This window comes from Lupinus angustifolius, chromosome LG05 (assembly GCF_001865875.1).
Source record: "Lupinus angustifolius cultivar Tanjil chromosome LG05, LupAngTanjil_v1.0, whole genome shotgun sequence".
Taxonomy (NCBI): Eukaryota; Viridiplantae; Streptophyta; class Magnoliopsida; order Fabales; family Fabaceae; genus Lupinus; species Lupinus angustifolius.
Genome location: NC_032013.1, coordinates 3718277 through 3726980, shown reverse-complemented (window position 1 = coordinate 3726980; position 8704 = coordinate 3718277). Strand labels below are relative to the sequence as shown.

At 36.4% G+C, this 8704-nt stretch overlaps 1 protein-coding gene across 2 annotated transcripts; it reads left to right on the top strand.

Annotated features, from left to right (window-relative positions):
- On the top strand, window positions 1-8174 carry LOC109347518 (carbon catabolite repressor protein 4 homolog 2-like). 2 transcript variants are annotated; one of them, XM_019587416.1, is made up of 12 exons: window positions 1-518; window positions 1679-2420; window positions 2820-2906; window positions 2984-3067; window positions 3151-3237; window positions 3320-3406; window positions 4806-4859; window positions 5926-6017; window positions 6102-6216; window positions 6341-6485; window positions 6571-6728; window positions 7483-8174. In XM_019587416.1, the coding sequence occupies exons 1-11, from the start codon at window positions 361-363 to the stop codon at window positions 6717-6719; spliced, it is 1800 nt and encodes a 599-aa protein (XP_019442961.1). In that variant the 5' UTR covers window positions 1-360; the 3' UTR covers window positions 6720-6728; window positions 7483-8174. The 2 variants fall into 2 exon arrangements, with proteins under 2 accessions (XP_019442961.1, XP_019442962.1); XM_019587417.1 differs by having other exon boundaries at window positions 7488-8003.

Here is an 8704-nt window from a genome sequence, read left to right as displayed (position 1 = left end):
TCTTTCTATTTTCTCTCTCCTCTCTTTCCCAAATAGGAAAAAAAGAAAGAAAACGATTACTCCATTTTCCTCTGTTAAACCCTAATCACCAATCATCGATCCCAATTCGTTTCTCTCTCTATATAGAATCTTCGATCTCTCACTTTCTCATCCCTCAATCGAATCAAAACCCTTTTCGCGAGATCCATTCTCACCATTTCTTTCCGATTTCGGATTCTGGTGAGTCAATGCTGGCGGTTATTCGGGTCAAGTAAATGGCGGATCCGCCAGGTTTCAACCACTTATCCACGCGTGTTGTTATTTTTCAAGTTGAAGAAAACGAGGATTGTTGTTATTGCAGAGTTGAGTGAGAAGGGAAGTATGGTTAGTGTGCTGCGTGTGCACCTGCCTTCTGAAATTCCCATTGTAGGATGCGAGCTCACGCCTTATGTTCTGGTCCGTCGCGCCGATAAGACGGTTACCACGGATGATGTTAATGAAACCGCTCCCTTAGATGGGCAATTCTTGCGCTACAAGTGGTTAGTCACCCACCCTTGTATTTCTTTACTTCGACTTATTTGTTTTTATGTTTGCTTGAGAAATTGATTACTAACTGTGCTTATGAAGATGCTAGGCCAGAAGTATTATTGTATTAGTTCATGTTGGTTTTTTGAAAGGGGAGAAGTCCCACATTGGATAGAGGGCGGATTTAGCTAGTAATTCTTCGGTGTCATAAATTGTATTTAATTCGTTTTTAACAGTTTATTTGTATTATGGTTGTGGCAATATTCTTGATTTCAGGTGATTTGTAGGATGGTATGAGTTAAGATACTCGAACGCGTGTCCATGCCAAATAAACTTTATAATTGCAGGCTGCTCAATTTTTATATTTGTATTTTGCATATATTCTTCTGTGTTGTTTATGGTATCTTGGTCTATTTGCTTGCATTCAGATGGTATAGTGGGGATAGATATAACTATCTCATGCTTACTTGGGGTGGTGTGTTGGGATGCGTTCAGTATATATTTTTGAAGATATTATGAAAAAATATTATAATTTAGAAGTTGTCCGTGGAAGATAGGTTGTGCTTATCATAACAATATTTGGTCAAATTTATATTGGATTGTTCTTTATATTAAACCAGCTTCAAGTATTGGACTTTGGACCTGATATTTTCCAGTGGGGTCAAACTTTTAGAATTGTTATTGTTACTTCGTGTGACTTGATTGGTTTAGTATTTCATGATACTAATACTTGTTCCCTTTATGGTATATATTGGGGCTACAGCGGTATGCAGTTAAAGTTTACTGGGGAGGATAAAGATTGATGCTATTTTTCTCACTTCAGCATCTAATTGACACGAAAACTTGTCCATGATTGGATAGGATTGGGATTTAAGTAAATAAGTTTGACATTGCCCCCTTCTGGGATCATACATCCTCACACAAAAGTTTCTTTCATGTCTGTGTTATGGTTCAAATTCTATATTTTATGTTGTAACCCCTTCATTTCATGTTACAGCTGAGTCGGCATGTTTTTGATTTCTTAATTCATCACATATGAATGATGCACATGCTTGCTAACTTATGGTTGTGGTTAATTATCTAGCCGATCTCAAATATACTGCCTGCACTATATGTTATAAACTTGACTTTTTGCATCGTTTGACATTGTATGTCTGGCCCTCGTTTTTTGCAGGTATCGTGTGCAGAGTGATAAAAAGGTTGCTGTCTGTAGCATACATCCATCTGAGCAGGCCACATTGCAGTGCCTTGGTTGTGTTAAGGCTAGGTTACCTGTTGCCAAAAGTTATCATTGCACACCAAAGTGTTTTTCAGATGCATGGCAGCATCACCGGGTCTTGCATGACCGTGCTGCAAGTGCAGCTAATGAAAATGGAAATGAGGATGAGGAGGTATTTGGGCGCTTTAGTAGTTCTGGGTCTGGGGTAAGCAATTCCAGCTTGTCTGCATCTGCGTCAAGTGCTAACTTGGTGAATGGGTCTGAAGCACCTTATCCAGCAGCTATCACTCAAAAAAGTGGTGAAATTTGGTATGAAGTTGGACGTTGTAAGACTTATACTCCAACAGCTGATGATATTGGTCATGTCCTTAAGTTTGAGTGTGTTGTAGTTGATGCAGAGACAAAACTGCCCATGGGGCATGTCAATACTATACTAACTTCTCGTGTCATTCCTGCTCCTTCACCTACTCCACGCCGACTGATACCCATTGATGGGATAGGGCATTTAGATGCAGATGGGCGTATAACATCTTCTGGAACTTTTACTGTTTTATCATACAATATATTGTCTGAAGCATATGCCACAAATGATCTATACAATTATTGCCCGTCATGGGCTCTTTCGTGGACATATCGCAGGCAAAATTTGTTGCGAGAAATTGTTGGTTATCGTGCAGACATTATTTGTCTGCAGGAGGTATGTAAATGTGTTCTTGATGGATGGCAAACTTAATTTAATAACATGAGTGACCATCAATGTTTTTTTTCTCTTCAAGACTTCTTTTGTTACATTGTGTTTAACAGTTTAAGTTACTTTTTAATTTATTTCACAGTTTCAAAGTCATGTCTAAAGTTCAATTGCAACTAGTTTTTATACAGATATGATTGTAGACTTGGGAGCCTCCTGAATTAGGCTAGACTTATGATTGTAGACTTGGGGGGAGTCTAGTACTCTAGTGTAATATAGGCAGTTTGAGTTGGAATTTTTTTTATTCTCGTCTGACCTATAAAGCTATAACCCAATCTCTTTGGGACATGATTTCATCCTATTCTAATCACTTCTGTATCAGCTAACAGACAACCTCTTTCCCTCCAGGTTCAAAGTGACCACTATGAGGAATTTTTTGCTCCTGAGCTGGACAAACATGGCTATCATGGTCTTTACAAGAGAAAAACTATTGAGGTTGCAATTTTCTGGTCCTCGTGGTCATAATATTTAAAATTAGTTTTTACATTAATCTGTTTATTGTGGGTTTACAGGTATACAGTGGCAACACCAATACAATTGATGGCTGTGCAACATTTTTCCGTAGAGACAGATTTTCTCATGTGAAGAAATATGAGGTTAGGAATTGTTTTTGTGCAAGACTGGAAGGTACTTTTCCTATTTTTGTACACAAAGTGGAATGATGTGTCTTTGCATGCAGGTTGAATTTAATAAGGCTGCACAGTCTTTAACAGATGCTATGATTCCAACTATTCAGAAGAAATCTGCCTTGAATCGACTGGTCAAGGTGCCTCATGATTTTGTAAATTATATTGCACATTCGTGCTTCAGAAAATTATTTTTGACCAAATTTTTCTTTGTTTTCTTAGGATAACGTCGCACTAATTGTTGTTTTGGAAGCAAAAGTGAACAATCAGCCGGTTGATAATCCTGGGAAAAGACAGCTTCTTTGTGTGGTAAGCTCTTTTATGTTGCTGTTATTAATGAATAATGACTCTTAGGTGCCCTTGTTTTTTTTGTGTCTGCTCTTCACAGTCTATGCAGTGCATTTTGTATCTAGTGTTTGATTTTCATTGTTTATGCCCTTTTTTATTTGTTGAATGCCAGAGCTTTTATCCAGGATGCTTCATGGATGTTGGTTTCATATTTGTTTGTTTGTTATTAGTGGCCAGTGCTGGACTCCACACTTGCTACACCAAATAACTTTTAATTCAATTTATAATTTTTATTGGTTCAACTGCTGAATCATGACTATCTATCAACTTAGTTTTGTCTCAAATTTTGGAAAATGTGAAAATAAAAAAAAAAGTAGTTAAGCTGCCCTTAATTTCATATATTTTTGAAGTATATATCAATATAGTAGACAAGTTTCAGATCAATGTGAAATGATTTATATGCATGATCTTTATGATCAGACTTTTCAATCTAATAGTTAATTTTATGATTATTCAATGTTGAAGAATGTTATTCAAGAAGATAAAGTCAATGTAGTAAATGTTAAAATGTTGTGTTGGATGAGTGGACACATTGGACAAGATAAGATTATGAATGAATGCATTAGAGAGAAATTTGGGGTAGTATGTATTGTAGAAAAGATAGCAGAATCTCGTCATATGTGATTTGGGCATATGTAGAGGTGACCTTTAAGAAGCCTCCTTGAGGAGAGAAGATTAGATGTAGGGTAGCCAATTACTAGAGAAAGAAGTAGACCAAAAAAACTAGGCATAACAATTAAGAAAGATTTAGATATCAATGGTTTGTAAATAACATGATTTTTGGTAGAGCATTATGATCGATTGATCCAAGTAGTTGACCTGTATTCAATGGGAAGAGTGTCTTTGGCTTACACTAGTGTCAATTGATACACACACCTAGCCAGTGTCATGGCTTCTTATAGGTATAAAATCTTATAGGTCAGGTCCTTAGGTATTATCTTTTCCTCATATTAGCTCTAGTCATAGAAAGGACCAAGCTATACATGGGATTTGGATTCTATTACTTTGCTTTGGGGGACTTTGACCCATTTTTAGAAATAATCAGCCTCTCCGCTTGCACATGTAAGGCTGCGTACATCTACCCTCCCTAGACCCCACAAAGTGGGAAGTGGGCCACCCTTTTTTAATTGAAAAAACATAAAATTAAGAGAGGATTATTTCCAAAAAAGGTCAATTAAGTCATCAAGTGCAATTGTACCAAGCTATGTGTGTTTGTTCTGGAAATCAGATATTTGGATCTTCCTTTAACAAAAGATACACTGTTTCTCCCATCTCCTTGCCCCTCGTTTTCCTGATTTAGGTGGAAACAACTTTTTAATTAATTCCGTCATTGGCTCTTAATATTGGTTGTGGACTTCAGGCAAACACACATGTAAATGTACAACAAGATTTAAAGGATGTCAAACTCTGGCAGGTAATTCATTTCTTTGGTTTCTTCTGTTAGACTTTGAAAAATATAGGCTTGAACTGTGTCCACTCTTGCTGGAGGATTCTCATATAAATAGTATAATGCAATCCCTGAAAATTTGCTAAACGGCTATAATTGCTATCCTAGAGCTGGGCTATTTTACCAAATTACATAATTTCAGCTATGCAATAACTCATGATCTGCTGGCTTAAATGATCGGCTATTCTAATCAAGGAGATAATTATAGAATTAAGCAATTACAGCTGTAAATAAATGTAGGGTGCTGCCAGCTAATTCCATTGTCACCCCCCTCGAAAGTTGATGCTGGTGATTCTACAAGCATCAATTTGCCAATTAGGAATTTATTGCGTTGACGTGTCAATGATTTGGGGAAGATTTCTGCAATTTGAATAGATGTGGAGACATGAGGTAGAGTGACAACTCTGCGATCATAGGCTTCTCGGCTGGAGTGACAATCTACCTCTTTGTGCTTTTCATTCGTTCATGGTAAACAGGATTTGCTGCAATTTTTATGGCACTCTTATATCAGAATCTAACGGAGTTGGTTGTGGATTGAGAAACCAATTTCAGAAAGAAGACCACAGAACAAAACACTCTCAGAGCATGCTGTAGACGTGGCGTGATATTCTGCTTTAATGGATGACTTAGAGACCGAGTCTTGTTTCTTGCATTTCCTGTAAACATACACCAACCAGTAGTAGATTTTCTTGTGTCTGGATATCCAGCCCAATCAGCATCCTATAGGCTTAGAGTTTTGGTAATGAACCAATAGTGAAAAACAAGCCACAATTTGGGGTGCTAAGGAGAAATCTAATAATGCGGTGTACAGCGGAAAGATGGAAATTCCGAGGAGTTTGCATGAATATGCTTACTGTGTGGGCACTGGACAGCGAAAGAGACATTCCAGCTGTAGGATAGTAACTATAGTACTTTAGCAAATTTTCATCCTCCACCAAGAGAGGAACAGTTCAAACCCACATTTTTCAGAGTCTAGCATACTCATATCAAACAGTGTCTCTAAAACACGAGTTACTAATTTCTCATCTTTTAGGTGCATACTCTCTTAAAGGGGTTGGAGAAAATAGCTGCGAGTGCAGACATTCCAATGTTGGTTTGTGGAGATTTTAATTCAGTCCCGGGAAGGTTTGATGACTTATTTTATTTTATTAAATTGTAAGGGTTCTGTATTGATATTATGTGTGAAGGTTATTCTGAACTTTGTTGCAGTGCTCCTCATGCACTTCTTGCAATGGGGAAGGTAGATCCATCACATCCTGATTTAGCTGTTGACCCACTTACTATTTTGCGCCCTCACAGCAAGTTGGCTCATCAGTTGCCACTGGTAATATTCTTGGAAGTGTATTCATTGAAGAAAAAAATTATTTGAAAAAGTGTGCTTTCTCCTATTATCTACTTAATTTTTTTTGTCTGATTTAAGTTTTATTGGTCATGTAACAAAATTTTAGGTCAGTGCATACTCGTCATTTGCAAGAACAGCTGGTCTTGGATTTGAGCCGCATAAAAGAAGGCTAGATGGTGGAACAAATGAACCTTTATTCACGAATGTTACTAGAGATTTTATTGGCACTCTAGATTACATATTTTACACAGGTAAGCTATCTTGCAGTGCTTTACCATTTTGATAAATTTAACGTATTATTACTTACTCATGAAGTTACATGGCTTGTGGTTTCAGCTGATTCATTGGTTGTGGAGTCATTATTGGAGCTATTGGATGAAGAGAGATTGAGGAAAGACACAGCACTTCCTTCACCCGAATGGTCCTCAGATCATATAGCTCTCTTAGCTGAGTTTCGTTGCTGCAAGAATAAATCTAGGCAGTGATACTAGAAGGTATGCCCTAGTCTTTCCTTTCCGACAATTTTCTTAATTTTTTCCTTCTCAATATGCCCTGGTTGTCATTGAAAAATCAGTGTTTGGTGAGATCAACGTTGTTGCATTTTTATTTTTGTATCATCATATGTTGGAAGTTTTATGTATTTCTGGGGAATTTTGCTTGGAAATTCATTTATGTTTGGATTGTTCAGTTTGTTTTCTCTGAACTTACTTTCCAAGTTTGTTCCTCTAATGCCTAGTTGTAATCTCAGGCTTATTAGAAGAAAAGGGTGAAATTGACCAGGTTGTGTCATATATTGTGTGCAAGACTAATGTTTTAATGGATGAATATAATGAGATGGTGAAAACATGAAGTACTTTAAGCAGGATCTTATAAATTGATTTATGAAATAGGAATCATGGAGTTCGTAGTTTTAAACAATGCATGGATTACTCATGTAAAACTGCAGGGCATGTGATTCCTTGGAATGCCATTTTTGCTCCGGGCCTCTGGCATTGAGAATTTTTCAATGCTAGGCAGCCCTTTGAGAAATTTCCTTTTTGTTCAATCTATTAAAAACAAGTGATCCTGATTATTATTATTGCTTGAAAAGTTAACTGACATTGACACTTGATAACAACTGTCATGATTTTGTTCGTTCTCGTGTATTCCTTTTACTCTACAACCACATTGAACAGAAATTTGTTCTATATATCTCTGTATGCTAGGATGGTTTAATTCTTTATTAATGGTGATCGTCAATCTTTGTAGGTCAGATCAAGGGACACACAGAAAAAGGCTGGACGAAGCATACAATTGACTAGTTATTGTAAGCCCTGTAGGTCATTCCTGTCTTTTCCAGGTATCTCCATAACGGATTCTTTCAGTGATCTGCTCTGTATCATGCCACCATTATCTCAGAAAAAATTATGATTACACTTTATCGACTTTCTTTTTCCACTCCCTTTTCATCTCTCTAATCTTTCTCCTTTTAAAGTGATAATTTTGATCCATCCTAGCAAACAACTTAGTCCTTCTGATTCAGTGACTGCTGAGCCAAGCGGTCTAATATGGCTCATATATCTTAGAAATAATCTTCAAAATGAGGTCCTTTTTTATTTATTTGCTGTGTTTGATCCGAAGCTTGACAAATTTGAAATGGCATAATTGATAATGAAGTAGGAGAGAATACTACCAATACTGAGATAAGTTGCTTAACATAGAGGTTAGTCTGAACAGTAGCTACATTTGTAGCAAGATTGGAAGAGATGCTCTCACTATTAATGCGTTGTAAAAAGGGGCTTGACAAGTGAAATACATGAGTTTTTATGCTATCCCATTTCATGAATATATGGGTAGCAATTGAGTATATATTCCATGTGTTGTGAGAAAATTCCTTAGCATCTTTTCCAAGTATTTATGTGATCAGAGGATATTAGTGTTTTTGGCCTTTTGGAGAATGATTTCTTGGTTATTGTTCACTCTTTCTCGATTACATTTTTGCTACCTTTTATCAAAAGAATGATTTAATTATTCTGGTCCAACTTAATCACTCTTTTGCTTGTGATTATTTTGATAATAAACGATGCCCTTGGATTAGTTTTGTAAAAAATTGTGATTGTAAGATAGTACAAAATTTTACATCTGGATACAATCACCATACAATCGCTTTATTCGTAAATTTCTATTGCATCTTTTAAAAAAGAAAAAAAAAGTTATTTATTATTTTCGTCTTATTAAAAAAGAAAAACTTATTATTCATATTACCCCCCACTCCCCACCTACACAAAAGAATTTTGTGCCTCTTTTGCACTTTGGTTTTTAGAAAGAACAGAGTGCTTTAAGAATCGTTAAATATACATGTGAGAAGGCTTATAAGCATCCACTTTCATTAACTTCCCTTACCATTGATGTTTCATCCTATTGGAGCTGGACCTCAATTAGGAAGGAAGAGGTCTTATATAGGTTCTAATTGGTTGAACCATCTGATTGT